A 16,145-nucleotide genomic window follows, 5' to 3' on the forward strand; every position below is an offset into this window, starting at 1 on the left:
TGCACCCTAGGAGGACAAGAAGAGTAGGGATTAACCCTGTGTCTATGCTAGATGCTTCCCACTTGTAAATATTACATTGTGTTTAACAGACCTACAGAGCTACTGCTGTCCTGATATGTAATTCTCACTTATAAAAGCTTTGTGCTAACTTACAATAACATTTTGCACTTCTAAATCAAGGTCTTCCTGAATTCTGTGATTGAGTTTAGCCTACACCAGTGGTTCTAGTATTTTTAGACCTAAGGCACCCCTCATTAAACTCAACGCACCCCTAGAAAAGTACCAGCTCTTAGTTTTCACTTGTCTTTTGACAACAGAAAAATAATAAAGCAGCTTTTCTGTTGCAAAGAACTTAGCACCCTAGGGTGCTTTGGCACCCTTGTTGAGAATCACTGGCTTACAGTAATTGGTCTTGCTGGTATAGCCCATCCAGCTGACAGTAGATCTGTCAGCAAAATGCTCTTGCAGATGTACTGACAGAAATTACTCTTGCTGGCCTCTGTCATTCATGGAGGAAGTTTTACACAAACAGCAGGGAAAAAGCCCTGTGCCACCTCTCCACAAGGAGTATCTGCCATCATAGCTATACTGGTAACGCTACAATGGCAGCAACCTTGTAAGATACATGTCCTTGGAAAATACATAAATGCACTGTGGAGTTGGTCTTTGTATTGAATGACATTTCAGAGTCCAGGTCTAACATGACATCTCTAAATAGTACGAACTGCCCTATTAATGTCAGTTTGTTGTTAGGTCTGAAACCGAAAGGTGAAAATTTAAATGTCAGCAATGCTAACTATTAGTTTAGCAAAAACATCTAGCAAATGTGTTTATCACATGATCCTGCACTATGTTCCTCACCACCAAAGGGGCCAAAAGTCCCAACTAATCTCTACTTAAATACCAGAACAACTGTTTGGTTATTTGCTGATACTTTCAACACAATTATGTGTTGAACTACCAGAAAGGTTGTTCAGCACAGAATCAGTTGAGTTAATCAAAATATCAGATAAATCAGGTTCACATTACTATTCATTTTCAGATTTGATGTTTTGATTTTTTTTTTATTTAAACAGTACTACCCCTAAGTTTCTGAGCTGTTACATCAGAGTGCATGCAATCCATGGATCTTGCCACAGAAAGTCTTGTTTTCCACAGACTGTATAAGGTCGTCTTTGGCAGCAATTTATTAATAATACCTCTTTATACAGCTTTCATCTGAATATTCTTAAAATTGCTTTTACAAATATTGATTTAAAAAACCAAAAATGTAGTTCATTGCTTTGCTTGTTTTTTGCCTCGAGTGAGAAAATCTAGACACCTCTCTACCTGATTTATAGAACTGTAAGACAAATCCATACCTACAGCCTCGGTTTAGAAGAGAGGTCACATGAAAATGAAGCCCCCTGAGGGTAGAAAGCAGCAGCTATTTTACAATTTCAGAATAGGAGATGGAGAGGAAGGCTGAATCTGCAAGAGAAGGACAATTAACTGTGTTAGTTGGGCTGCAACCCTGTTACAGAAATGTACAACAATCTCATTAATGACCAGTTTCCTCAGTTTTAAATGTTTTTTTTATTTTTTCGGGGGGAGAGGTTAAGTGCTTTTTTGGCACTTTAAGAATTCAAATGGAAAAATTTTGTGCAAGGGAAACACCCTTACTATTCTCTATTGGCCCAAAGTTTACTTTGCAGATTGTTTAATTTAAGTGGGCCCATTTGCATGAGACACTTCTTGAGATTAGAGCAAATTACTGCACAGTAAGCATTGCTTTCTACACATGCAGATGTATACTTTGCAGTACTTTGCTCTAATCGCAAGTAAAGTTGCTATCTGTAAGTACAAGTAACAAATTTACTTGGGAGTAATTACTGTGCAGTACAGGGAACAAACGTGCTCCTAGTGAGCTGGGCAGCAGGGGGTGGGAGATTTGCTCCCTGCCCCTGGGAGCTGCCTGCTGCCAGGGTGGGCTTCACCACTGGAGTCTGGGCGGAGACAATGTCCCCCTGCCCTGGCAGCAGGGAGCTCCCAGCCCCCGCTCCACAATCAGCATCTGGATGCTAGCCCTGTGTTCCCTGCTAGCCCCTGGCTGCTGCAAGGGGCCAGGGCAGAGCTGGTGGGGGCAGGGGCAGGCTACTGCTGTGAGCAGCAAATCTGATCCTGCTTCCTGGCACATGTAGACACCTGCCTGGGGTGGGTTTACTCTACTCACCCCAGAGCATTTACACATGTAGAAGAACCCAGTATTGACTCAGTTCTATCTTGTTTCATTTGTGAAATCCAGCACAAGCTTGGCACAAACTGGTACTGAAATGTGAATCCAAAACTATATAAAGCCAAGTTCTATTGTACTTTGCCATGGACTTTCCATCTAAAAATGTATTCAGAAAATTAGAAAGTTATATGCAAAAAATATAGCTGTTGTACTATGTACATGCTGATGTGTAAACTGTTACTTTTAATTTGAAGATCAGCTATAGCGTACACTAAGTGTCTGTTGTGGATGAATTAAGTGCTGTCCTTTAGGCTGTAGCAGTAGCATTGCTGGGCACTTTCTTCAGTATCCATTGAATTTCCTAGCCTGCTTGCTGCAAGCTAGGAAATCATTTTTCAAGTGATTGCTGGGTATTGAAGATGGAGTTAGAAAAGAGGAAATCAGTGCAGGTCAGAGTAGGAGAAGGAAAGAAAAAGGGAAGTTGTTCAATAAGAGAGTAGCACTGAGGGAGAATTTGATGTTTCATTATGCTAGAATAATAGATGCAAAAGGAACACAGTAAGCAGGTAAAGAGAAAGATAAGGTTGAGGAGCAGGGACTATTTAGGGGACTGAGGGGACTGAAACTAGAATGATGTAAAAGAGTCGGTTGGGTAAGAAGCAAGGATTCTCCTTTCCTTTTACGTAACATCTTTTTTTTGGTCTTTCCCCTTGACGAAATGAACCGTTTCCTTGGTAGCAGGGAAATCAAGCCACTGTTGGCTAGAGCAATATTATTGCTGGCTCATTTGGTCAAAATGTGGCTCCCTTTCAGTTTAATTGTTAAATGTAACTTAGCATATAGGGCAAGGGACCTGAAGTGTCATCAAAAATTAACTGATCACTCTCCATGCCTTTCTTTTGCAGGCTGCCAAAATGGCAAACTACTGCAAGTATCAAAAACTGAGTGACTTCCTGTTCATCACATTTGCGGTTGTCTTCATTGTCAGTAGACTTTTCGTGTATCCATTTTGGTGAGTAAGCATGCCCCTTTCATCATGTACTCAGCACTAACAAGCTTGGTAATAAGTCCTGGTAGCATACAATCTCCTGATACTTTTACAGCCAGAGATATAGCAGAAGGGCAGTTTTGCCTCCTTTTTCTTTAGAGAGCAACAGTGACATCGAGATGATCCCTGTGCAATTTTATTGAGGCCCTTTGAAAGATAGGAACAAAAACTATTTACTTAAACACACACCTGGTTTACATGTACATATACCAAACCCATTCCCCTATATCCCCCTTCCAAATCCAGTCCAACAATTTCTGCTTGAGAGCTCATTAATATAAGAGAAGGATCAGGCAAAGGTGTTTTTTGGAAAATATATCCCTAGCAGTTAATTATGATAAAATGGGGAAAAAATGTCAACTAGTTTGGGCAATACTGCAGTGCTTTGGTGAACCTCAGTCATTTCTATGATGACCCCTGATCATTGCTGTGCTCAGAGCTGAAGAAACGTCATGAATTAATTTCAGAAATTTACCTGTACAGAAATGTAAACTGTTTGAGCCTTCAGGTTTTTCCTTTTTCTTTTTCTTCTTCCTTTTCCTTAAGTAGGATGGGTTTGTTTATTTAAACACACAAACAAATGAGCAAAACCTTATTGAATATCTTACCCAGCCTGTCTTACCCAATTCTTAACATTCAGGAAATGAAGTCAACTAATTTCTCTAACCTGTGCACCACCACTTTGACAGAAGCGATATGGTTTCCTCCAACCACCTTTCTCTGTTTTAACATCAAAACACTGAATACAAAATTTAGCCAAATGAATTACCCCAGAGATATCTGTGGTTACAGGCATCATCCTCTCCAAAAACTCAGTATGAAAACAGAATAGGTGTCTGTACCCTGCTTAATGGAAAGTAAGTGCATTTTCCTCTGCAATTTCCTACTCTTTATAATGCTTTTAGAGGAAAATTATATTTACTCTCTTTTGAGAACTCTGAGTTTTCAGTATAGAGCTGCTTACAACATTTAGCTATCACTGTAGCTCTTTAATAACAATTAAGCCCCATTGTATGTTGTTTGAAAGGGCAAGGAAAAAATGCCAACTTTGGATTTTCTAGTAGGCTTTTCAAACACAAAAGTTTACCAGAGCCCTGGTATGTGCTAGCTTTGCTGAATGCTTAACAGGAAGCAGTTTAATTTAACCTAAAGCTTTTCACCTAAACTATTGCTAGGGATCTTTTTAGTGGTTGTTTAGCACAGTTGGTGAGAGCATGGTGCTGTTAACACCAAGGTTGCAGTTTTCATCCTTAGTTGGACTAGGTGATCTCTTGAGGTCCCTTCCAGCCTTATTTTTCTATGGAAGATTTCTCTCAATTTCACTTGAAGTAAATACTCAGAAAATAGATCTATTTAAGTCATCTAAAGAGTTAGCAGGGTCAGAAATTCCTCGTCCTTCACAACCCCACAGTTGTACTTGAGCTAAGTGTTAGGGCACAGCCTGAAATATTTAAAATAAGTTTGTGTTTATAATCTGAATTGATGCTGAGGGGAAGACTCACTTTGGCCAAATTCTGTGTAAAACTCCAGCCACTTCTCATATTATGCAAGCAAACTATAACTTACTAAGCTGATGGGCAGTTCACATTAGTAATACCACAACTTTTAAGATAGAGGCTGACATTGCAGGAAGGTCATGTGTAATGTGAACCCAAATTGTGCAATGGCATGGCTGTGCCGCTGCTTTGGCATGCCCATGACTGCTGGTAAGAAGTATACTCCACCCATTCACTCCCACCTTTTCACCCCATTCACATCAAATCCTGGGGGGAAGGCGATAAAGCTGCATTAAAGTGATTCTGATTTTGTGCACAGAGACATTCTTCAGCATGTTTATTAGCAAACGCTTAAAGCAAATAGATGGTAGCTGTGTTACTTCATTTCCAGAAATAGGTGCACAGAAAGCAAAAGTGAGTGGGAAGGGTGTGCTTAACAGTGGTGCTGATGGGCAAGACTTGGATGTAAAGGAGGCAAGCCCTATGTTTCCTTACACCAGGAGTTGTGAACTGGGGGTATGTGTACCCCTGGGGATACTTTGAAAGGTCCCAGGGGGTATGCAGAGGCGGGTGGGAACAGAGCGCCACCACCCCATGGTGCTGCCTCACAGGAGTAGGGCTGGGGTGGGTCAAGAGCAAGGCCACACAGAAGCTGCGCTGCCACCACTCGCCACACCCCTGCTCCATGTCTGGCCGCTTGCCACACTCTCCCCCCAATTGGTGTCTGACCACTTGCCACACGACCCCAGGGGTACACTTACTAAAAAGGGGGTTGCTGGGGGTACACTTATTAAAAAGGTTGAAAACCCCTGCCTTACACCACTCATTTAGCCTGTTATTGCATACAGAATTTCAAAAGATGGAGATTATCAGTGTTGCATCATGTCAACATCTGCGCTTGAGTCCTGATTTGAGCGTAGTTTTGTGGTGTGCACAAGTATTCTCTTATACTTTTGATCAAAGCCTCATCTGAGTCTAGGTCTGTAGGAGCACAGGCCAAGGAGTCAGCTCAGTAAAAGAAAAAGTGGAATAAAGTCACAGAGAGGGAAAGTTTAGCTATACAGAAACATTCCCCTTTACTGTTAAGCCAAAAGCAGCTCCTTGGTGCTACTTACCAGGTTGAAGAGGGCAGTCATCTACAACTGAGAACATGATCAACAGCTGGAAAGGAGGCATCGGAGAATGTCTGCTCCATTACAGTGAAGTGTGTCACAGCAATGTAGTTGCATAATAATAGGTATCTACCTCACATAGAGCTTCTAAAATGCTTTGTTATAAACAGTACAGTTATTTGCCAAGAATATTTTAACTGCAGACAAACTTTGGTGTGTTCTGGATAGGCACAACACCATCACTGAGAAGTAAAAATGGAGTTGTTAATTCTTCCAGTCTCTTCTGGCTAGAGTGACACAGAAACACCTGATAAAACAACATAGTAGTCCAAGCCCTTCCTAACCAATAACCCATGTTTGGGTGTGTTTTAATTTACTGATGGTGATGGTGGCAAAACTCTTCACTGTATTTAGAATCTAGAGAATGTTTCCTTGCCAATTATAACTATTGTAAGGTAGTCCCAATTGGGTGTTAATTCCTATGAGTTACAGGTTTTGATGGTGATTCAGCATTTGGTCCACAATAATTATAGCTTACCACATAAAGCATTGTTTAGAAAGATAAATGTTTAAATGTGTTTCCACAAAATTAGCTGCATAAATTTCCAGCTTCCCAGCTTTATTAATTCCTCTTAATTACTGATAATTAAGTAATTTCTAGCATTCTGCCTAATGTTCTGACTAATGTTGCATAGTTCCCTTGCACAGGAACCGTGTCATAATTTTTTAACAAATAGGGGCTATCACCAGTAACATGCCAATCATCTGACATGGTCTTTTCATTTCCTTCCAGTGAAAATTCACAAAAGAATGTTTTCAAAATACAAAAATCAATCTTCTGAAGGTTTTGGTATTAGATCAAGAAGGAAACGTTTTTATTTCTCTTAATTTGTGTTGTAATATTATCTTGCCCAGGAAAAATACAGAAAAAAAAGATTAATGATTCAGATGTACTTTGTCATATCCTTCTGATCCAAAATCAACGGCTTAATACCAAAGCTAATCATTATATAAGCAAAATAGAGGCATCCTGATGAAGACTAATTTCTCTGTAGTATCAGAGATTCTATCCATCAAAGTAGAATAGAATATTTACATATCTTAGCTGAGTATTGTATGGATTGACTAAATAATATTTGAACAAAGCATAGGTAGCAGAAGCTCTTTTATTAATAAGCCAAGGGTACCAAAACTTTTACTGCAAACAATGTTTTAATTGAGAGTGTCTCAAGGATTCATTTGTCCTTGCATTGTATCCCTAAATCAAGCAGGAATTGCTTACATAATGAAGTAAAATAAAGAAAACAGTTTTGTGTGCTTTGGGTACATCTGGTGTAATAAAGGTGTTATCTTATTAGAGAAAGGTAAGCCCACAATCAGTGGTAGTCTTAATTTCCTATCATCTTCTTATCTGTCCTATTCTCCGCTCTTCCTTCTTCGGTTTATGCATCTCTGCTTTCTTGTCTGCTTGTCAAGTTGTTTTGTCCCCTGCTCTGGCAGCCTAGGTACTTTTGTCTTTTAGTCCTCCTCCTACTTTGCTGCACATGTTATATGGCTCCTTTCTCCCAGGCATACCATTCTTCCTTGCAGCTTCAGTTTTGCTAGTTTTAGCTCCAGATCCTGCAAACTGCTTGTATTTTGTTTCATGCAGAAGTGACCACTGGTAGGTAAATCAAATCTAGCTCCTTGATAACTGGTTTCTGTAGGCTTCCTTGGTGTCTGGTCATTTCTTGGTAGACCACCAATGGTCCCAGGGCTTTAGGCTTAGAAAAGCTGAATTAGGCAATTAAATTCCATATTGTCACAACTACACCACCCCAGAATCCATGCAAATAGACTTGCATTTCCTATAATCTCTCCATCACACTGTGCTCATAGCTATTACTGCCCCTTCCCCTCTTACCTTTCTTCTCCCTCATCTATCTTGCTTGTTTAACTTACTAACTTTTTTTAAAACCAGGACAGCAACCTTTAATTTTAAACTTGGCTGATAAGCTCCTACCTTATTAATGTTAGTAGAATAAAACTATTATACTAAACTAATAAATTATACACAGTTAATAATAATGCAACACTTTGAAATTGTTACATTTTTATATATGCTAAGTCTTATTACAGCAATAATTAGAGCTTACCACATAAGTATTATTGAAGAGGCAAGTAACAAGACTCTTAGTGAGGTGCAGCTTAAAACTATTGCTGATTGCTACATTAAAGTCTCTGGAGAGATGTATTCAGTGTCTTGTCAAACACACAATGGTCTCCCTTATGTATTATCAGTTGCCTTGGCACCTAGATAAAATTGTTTTGGAATTTGCAGCATTTTCTATGCAAAGCATATTAAATACAGTGGGATACTGCAAATATGCTAACAGACCTTAGGTACAAATGCAATTGAAATGGCTATGAAGGTGACCTCTGGACCACCTGTGCTTTAAAATATGTTGCTTTGTGCCAAATGTATGCTGGAGTACATCTACACAAAAAGATGGCTACTGTGCCAGGGATGAGTTGTTCAGAGTGGGGTTTTTTTAACGACCACTAGCCTATTGCTGTATCTGACTAGGCTGCAGCACAGCAGCTCCATGGAGATTAAATAGCATGATGATATTGTGTTTTGCCAGCATGCAAGTTATGGTAATTATTTAGTCAATGACCACATGCACAACTTGGATTATTACTTATTAATACATCAATTCCTTGTTTACTTTACATACAGCCCCAAAGATAAGCAAGGGTGCTACTAGCCATGCTAAAACATTTTACATATTAGCAAGCTATTATATAAAACATCCACCAGCAAAAAAAAAATCAGGGGGTTGTGTTTAGCTTCTTTCTGTGATCCTACGTTCTTTTTAACCAAGAATAGAAACATAGCCAGGCCGTTGTTTAACTTGCTATCAACAAAATGCAGTAGTGAAGTTGCGTATTTTATTGTCACCAGACCCCTAATACTAAAAGTGCTGCCTGTGTTTTTCAGCTTATTGGTTAAGACAAAAGGCTTAGTACATCTTGGTTTATTTTAAAATAATATGATGAAGTCCCTTTCTGAAGGTGCCCTACAAATTTGTGTTTTCCTTGTAAGGGGCAGAATAGCATAGTTATGTGTCTTGACATGCTCTGTTATTACCTTGCCTATTAAAGATATATCAAAGCAAGAACTAGTTGTCTAATTACCCCAGGCTTTGTCCAGTGCCAGCACAAATATCTCTAGAACTAGCAGGATAACACAGTGCAAGTTCTCTGTGGCTTGATCACTTATACGGGTTTCCCTCGCTTGATGCAGGTTCTGTATATGCAAATTTGCTCTTATGCCATGCCCCTTCTTATACCCAAAATTTGCTATATGCAAGGTAAATTTATTCTTATGAGATTGGCATAGGTGCGCTCTCCCCTCCCCCAAGCAGGTAAGTCTGTTGGGGGAGGAGAAAGGGCCATGGGGCTGGAGCCTCACTCACCCCAGCCCCTACTGCAGCGGCCCCAGGAACGACCAATACCAGCCGCCTGCAGCTGCTGGGCTGCTCTGCACCTCGAACCCCCCGGGGCTCTGCTTGTCCCCACTCACCCCAGCCCCTGGGCTGTGCCATGCCATGGTGAGCTGTGCTGTGCCCCGAGCCCCCCGGGGCTCGGCTTGTCTCCACTCACACCAGGCCCTGCTGCAGTGGCCCCAGGAATGGCTGACGCCACCTGCAAAAGGAACTGTCAGTGGGTGCAGGGTGGATGGTGGGGGGCGGGGTGTGGCTTGTGCTGCTGTGCACACCCTGGGAGGGCTGTGGGGTGCACCAGGCTCTTCTGGGGGGCATGTGCCCCTGGATCTGTGCACAGGACAGGAGCAGGCTGCCACCTTCCCCGAGCACCAGGAAAATCCCGGTGCCACCACCAGCCCCAGCTGGCAGCGGCAGCCTGCTCTCCTGCCACGCACAGATCTGGGGACGTGTCCCCCAGGAAGAGCCCGGCACAGCCTGCAGCCCTCCCAGGGTGCACGTAGCAGCAAGAGCCGTGCCCCACCACCCTGTGTCCACTGACAGCTCGCCCTGTTTTGCTTCCCACTGCAGCCCCGCCTACAGCCCTGGGGCTATGCTGTGCCCTTCCTCCTGCCCCTTTCCTAGTCCCAGCCTCACTTCCTCCCTACCTCCCTGCCACGGGAGCGTATCCCTATTTGTTACCTTATAAACCGGGTTCCCTTTATGCAAATTCAATTTATGCACAGTTTTCTGGGAACGCATGTAGTGCATAGAGTGAGGGAAACCTGTACAGTGTTATGTGTAATTTCTGTCCCTAGCCCAGAATTTCAATGCACATAAACCACTTTCAAAATAACTGAAACCAGTTTAAGATAAATCTGGATGGATGTGTCATAGAATCATAGAAGTAGGGTCGGAAGGGACCTTGTAGATCTTCAAGTCTGACCCCCTGCCTGAGCAGGAGAAAAACTGGGCTCAGATAACTCCAGCCAGGTAGGCATCAAGCCTCTTCTTAAAGACCCCCAGGGTAGGAGCCAGCACCACTTCCCTTGGAAGTTGGTTCCAGATCCTAGCCGCCCTAACTGTGAAGTAGTTCTTATGGATGTCTAATCTAAACCTACTCTCCAACAACTTGTGGCCGTTATTCCTTGTTATGCCAGGGGGCGCTAGGGGAAACAAGGTCTCTCCCAAACCCTTTTGGTCCCCCTAGTGAGTTTATAGGCAGTCAGCAGGTCCCCCCTCAGCCTTCTCTTGTGAAGGCTGAACAGGTTCAGGTGCTGCAGTCTCTCATTGTAAGGTCTGCCCTGTTGTCTCCTGGATCATGCGGGTGGCCCTCCTCTGGACCCTCTCCACGTTGTCCTTCATCAGACTTAGCTGATTTAGGTTAGATCAGTTTATTGAACTTCTGTCCCAGATCCCCTCCCGATTCAAGTTAACTCACAGTCCCCTAGCACCCAGGATACTTTGCACCTCCCCTGCAAACCCTCCCTCACAGAGTGAGCTGGTTAGCCTTGGCCCAAGCTGTCTGCGCCAGTGCAGCAGGGAGGCATGCTCTAGAGCCTCCCAGCTTCTGGCCTGAGCCACCGCAGGCACATGGCTGCATTTCCAGAATCAAAAGTGAACATCTGTTCACTTGCTTATTGGTTTATTCTGTGCAGCTTAGACTAACCTGCAAAGATTGAACTGATTCAGCCTTAGGCCTTTTGACTGTCTGTACTTGGCCTATGAGTCTGCAAACTGCCTGATTGGCAGAAGGGCATGCTTAATTTGTCTGACACTGCATAATTTGTAGCCATGACTTGGCTGTTCACTTGAGTACTGAAAGTCTGATGCACACCATAAAAATTGTTTGTCTCTCTCACACCAGCTGAAAAACAAACCTATTAGAAGCCTTCTGCTATCTTGAACGTAAAATTGCTCTTCATTTTTTTTTTCTTTTACCACCATGATTTTTGTACCTTTATTTTGGATTCCAGTTCTTCTGTTTTGCGGGGGATATTATTATTAATTCATTTAGTACTTTAAGGTAAGTTGTCTTATATTCGAGAAAGGAAAATAGACATAACACAAGAAAAATAAGAGTATCCCAAAGAGCACACAGTCTGATAGGAGAACTTGCATGACTCATTTGTCTATCAAGATAGTGTTGTAAAATCAAATTCTCCCAAAACATACCAAAAGTAAGAATCACAGTTTGGCACAAAAATGCCTTTGAAAATGGATTTTGGAAAATGGCCTAAAGGAGGAAAGGGAAGCTGTGTGTCAGCTGGGGGTGTATTTCAGGCTGAGGGGGTAGAATGTCAGTAATGTATGGTTACTGGTCTCTAAACATTGCCACCATTCTTATACCTTATCAAAAATCATTATTTTATTCTAAAATAATATGATGAAGCCCCCTTCTAAAGGTGCACTATAAATCTATGGTGTCATCGCAAAGATAATAGTAGTCAGTGTCTGATGCCTTCTCTGTTATTACCTTAATCAGCTAGAGGTATATCAAAGCTAGAACCCATGGTCTAAATCTAGGATCTGTGCATGGACTCTAAAAGCTGAAATATTCATGTGTGTTCACAAAATCAAGATTCAGAAGTGCCAGCTTTGCAGCAGTGTTGTAGGCTAATTCATATAGGGGTTAAGTCCCCACCTGTGAAGAATATCAGGGATTCATGAGCCTGCCACTACCAAATAGTAGGCCAGGTTCCAATCTGCCATGCCCTAAGCTTTGCTTGCCAGAGAAGATCATGCTGTGAAATGGGCCAGCAAACAAGGATGTCTCTTTCATTCACTGTTTAGCGTGAAGTGGAGGATTCGACTCCTTTATACTATATAAATATTTACATAATAGTAATTCAGTTGCCACAAGGTTTAAAATGTGTGTGATACAATGTAAAACTAATGCTGTAATTAACAGCAAAAAATTCTGTTGAATCACAGGTCCCCGCTTCTTCCCAGTATGCTGATCAGCTGCATCAGATTCTGATACCGTTGCGTCTCTTGTGCTCTGGCTTGGCATGAGCTCTACTTAATTTTACATGGAGGTTCTAATAGAGTTCATACTGTATCAGTTGCTGTTGTTTGAAAGCTGCTTTGCAGTGGGACAATGGCACAGAGCTAGGCAATTAGGCATATATTTAGCTGTCTTTCTACAGGCATCTGGAGTTCATTTCAGCAATAATTCAAAAAGCCCCAGGATACTTTCTGCCTCCCGCTGCTAGGTGAATGTAGGAGTAAAGCTGCTATTTTCACTGACAGTTCTCCACCTCGTGTGTACTCAGTGTTCCAGCAAATTACAATGTAAAACACAGTTTTATACATATCAGGGTGAACAGGATGACTTCTCAAGTGATGTGAGCTGACATGGGGAATTAAAACCCCTCCAAACTTAGGGTATGGATGTAAATGGGGACCCAGTGTTAGGATAGTTGGTCTGGACAGAGCAGTTTCATACTTATTATCATTTTATTAAGGCTTACAGTTCTTTTACTCTGGCTTATCACTTGAAGAAACTTATTCTTTTGTTGGTTTAATATTGTAAAAGGAATAGGACACTTTCTTTTTTAAAGCCCAGACACAAATTGTTCTAATGTAAAAAAAAAAAACAATAACCAATCTCCATCATTTTATGAAATATTGAAAATGGATATATCCCCTTCTTTCTTATAAAAATGGAGACCCATCACACCAGCCCTAAACTTCCAGCTCCTCTTGCTGAGTACTAAATTAAATCACAAATCCCATGCCTGCACAGTAGGCCCAGGGCACGTGGGAACATTGCTTACAGTGAGCAGTCTTCTGGGAAAATGTGGTGTTCTTATTTGATGCACAAAGCTCTTGGGTCAGAAGTGATATCTTTTATTAGAGTAAATAAATAGTAGCAAAAAAATTATTCCTTTGCAAGCTTTCAGGTACATACACCCTTCTTCAGGCTGAAGAAAATTCAAAGATTGTAAAAGTTCTTCTGAGTAGAAAAGAAACTTCATTTTGCACAGAGGAGGTAGAGGGTGGAAGTTTATTACTTTTGGTATTGATGTTTCCCTGTTCTTATTGAAGTTTCTTTTCGTCTTGCATGTCGGTAAAGGGGCTACTAGCTGGAGTTTGAGTTCTCCAAGATAGCAGTGGGCCAGGAAAGACAGAAGATTGGTAGACTAAACCGTTAAGCCTCTCATAACTTCAGAAAGCAGCTGGTGATGGAGGTACAGATCCTTTTTAATTTTGAGGAGAGAAAGATTGTAGGGACATTCTAAGAAAGCCAAGCCAACATTCAAATTTGAGAGAGACAGAGTGTGGATAGCATTCAGATACACATCTTGTTTGATCAAACTGAGTGTTAGATTATGTTTTAATCATTCCATTTTGTATATAATAAAAATCAAATAATGTTGGATTTTCAAGAGTTCATGTAAGCACTCCACATTTCTACTACAGATGATCTGGGTATTTATGTGGTTGGGAAAGCTCTAGGACCAATTCCATGAAAAAGAAGCGATTACAGTCCCTCCTCAGAACAGAAAGGCCTTTGTGAGCATTATGTCTCAGTAGGTGGAAACAATGCTAATGAAGAGAGACTTAAAAACAGCATAGCGCATGTTTGTAGATTAGAATGCAATCCACTGAAATCCACTGAAGCAATCCAGCAGACTGAGCTTCTCTCAGAAAAAAAGGAGTGTAAGAGATGTTATGATGTTTCTGTTCTAATCCACTTCCCTTTTGTTACGAGCCCATACAGAATTTAGCAGAATGAAATCCCCATCTGATCTGGAGCCTTGGTGGAACTGCAATAAAATTACATGCCTCTTTTTGAGATGAATCATTGTGCTAAGTCTCTTTTTATAAAAGTATTTGTAATAGCATTTAATATAATCTTATATTATGATTGATGTTATTTTGATCCCCTAGGCTAAGATTTAATTTATCAGCATGTACAGTATTTTTGTCTAAAAAGAAGAAATGGGTTTGTGATGCACCAAAAGTCTCAATGAGCACACAATATAATACATGACAGATGTGCATACACTGATTTGGAAATAAAATGAGATTTGGCTTCATTGCAGAATTGCAAGTGAAAATCTGGTTTAAGCCATCCATAGTAAATACTGCCATGTTCAGTATGCTCTATGGCTTAAAAAAAATCTTGGACAGCTACAGTTTTGCCCAGGCAATCCAAGCAGTGTATATCTCTTGGCTCAACTCACATTCTAACAGCGCAATCATCTGTCTTCCATTATAAAAGCTCCATTTTCATGTGGTAGCATTCTTAATGTAGATGGTACCTTCCTTATTTAAAGTTGATGGACACAATTAATTAGCAACCCCCTTTGTGAATTAATCAGAAAGAAAATTCAGTAAAGTTTCTAAACTGCATCTAGATAAAAATGTCCATCTTTTCATAAGCTGCAGCATTTGGATTCTAGAGGTTTTTCTGTGCTAACAAATCCAAAATAGTAGTCCATTTCCCTTCTAATGCAAGTCCTCCAAGTCTTTAGACTTTAGTTGCTCTTCAGTAGTTTTTTCAATTTGTAAGCTCACCTGAGAGTGTGCACTAGTTCATGGCAGTGAACCAGCACTAGTTGGTTCCAAGGGCACTAGGACCTAGGAGAAGCCTGGCAGGCTTCCACAACAGCAAGGCCTGCCCTGCTCCACCCCACCCCGCCCTGTCAGCGGGGGCTTCTGGCCTGGGAGCACATGGCTGTCCCATGAAGGAAGGGGAGAGAAGGGCGGGGGGGGGACCCTGGGCAGGGAAGGAGCCCGGAGAAAAGTAGCCCCGGGAAAAGCTGAGCACGGGGGGTGGGGAAAGCAGCCCCTCGCCTGCCCCATACCCAACCCCCCATGCTTCAGCTGCTCACAGCCTGCATGGGGCTGCCTGTCCTTGCTCCAGACAGCCCCAGGTGGGCTGCAAGCGGCTGCGCACGGGGCACCAGGCAGAGGGCGGGCGAGGGGCTGCTTCTTCCCCCCCATGCTCAGCACCACCTTGTAACCCGGCCCTGCTGCCAGCCTGGGCCCCATGCCAGCTCCAGCCTCACCTGTCAGGGCTGTGCATGGCAAAAGCAGCTGCGGCCCCCCCGCTTGCCACATCAGGCAGTGTTTGCCACTGTCGCCTCTGTGCTGCCCAGCGTGTGAGCTCCGGGCAGGCAGCAGCGGCAAACACTGCCTGGCACAGCAAGCAGGGGGGGCCGCAGCAGCTGATGCTACTGACAGGCGACCCCGGAGCTGGCTTGGAGCCTAGGCCAGGTTACAAGCTGGTGCTAAGCACAGGGAAAAGCGGCCCCTCGCTTGCCCTATGGCCAGTGCCCTATGGCATGGGGCTGTCTGTGCCTGCTTCAGACAGTCCTGTGTGGGCTGCGAGCTCCTGCAGCAGGGAGTGCCAGCTGTTGGGCGGGTGAAGGGGCTGCTTTTCACCATGCTCAGCACCAGCTTCTTCCCTGCTGGCGAGCAGGGGGTCGGGGCTGTGTGCTGCCCCCTGCCTGTACCACAGGGCTGGGGGACATTGCGTGTGAGTGGGCGTAGGAGCGAGCAGGAACACGGGGCTTGCACAGGTGTCCCAAGTCCATTGCCAGCGGGGCCCAGAGCAGGGTGGCAGGGGCTCTATGGAGCTGGGCCAGCACCCCCCTTTCCCTGCTGGTGCAGCCCAGCTTGGCTTCACAGACCCCCTCCCAAGACCAATGGCACCTGGAGGAGCCTGGAGCTTCTCCTGGCTGCTGCAATAGGGTAGAGCAGAGGAGTGTGGCAGGTACATCCCTGGTCCCACCTGTTCCATTTGGGAGCAAATACGCTCCTTTTTAAATGCACAGTAGCTTTTCTATGCATTAATAG

The 16,145-nt window shown here is 42.9% G+C and overlaps 1 protein-coding gene across 2 annotated transcripts in view; it reads left to right on the plus strand.

The window, feature by feature from the left end:
* CERS6 (ceramide synthase 6) overlaps positions 1-16,145 on the plus strand; it is a 310,243-nt gene that overhangs the window by 246,298 nt on the left and 47,800 nt on the right. For both annotated transcript variants that reach the window (XM_019522753.1, XM_019522754.1), the window contains exon 8: positions 3,121-3,227. In XM_019522753.1, coding sequence (XP_019378298.1) covers positions 3,121-3,227 — 107 coding nt within the window. The remainder of the gene's footprint in view (positions 1-3,120; positions 3,228-16,145) is intronic.

Source organism: Gavialis gangeticus, unplaced genomic scaffold (genome assembly GCF_001723915.1).
Source record: "Gavialis gangeticus isolate Ggan-Ray unplaced genomic scaffold, GavGan_comp1, whole genome shotgun sequence".
Lineage (NCBI taxonomy): Eukaryota > Metazoa > Chordata > Crocodylia > Gavialidae > Gavialis > Gavialis gangeticus.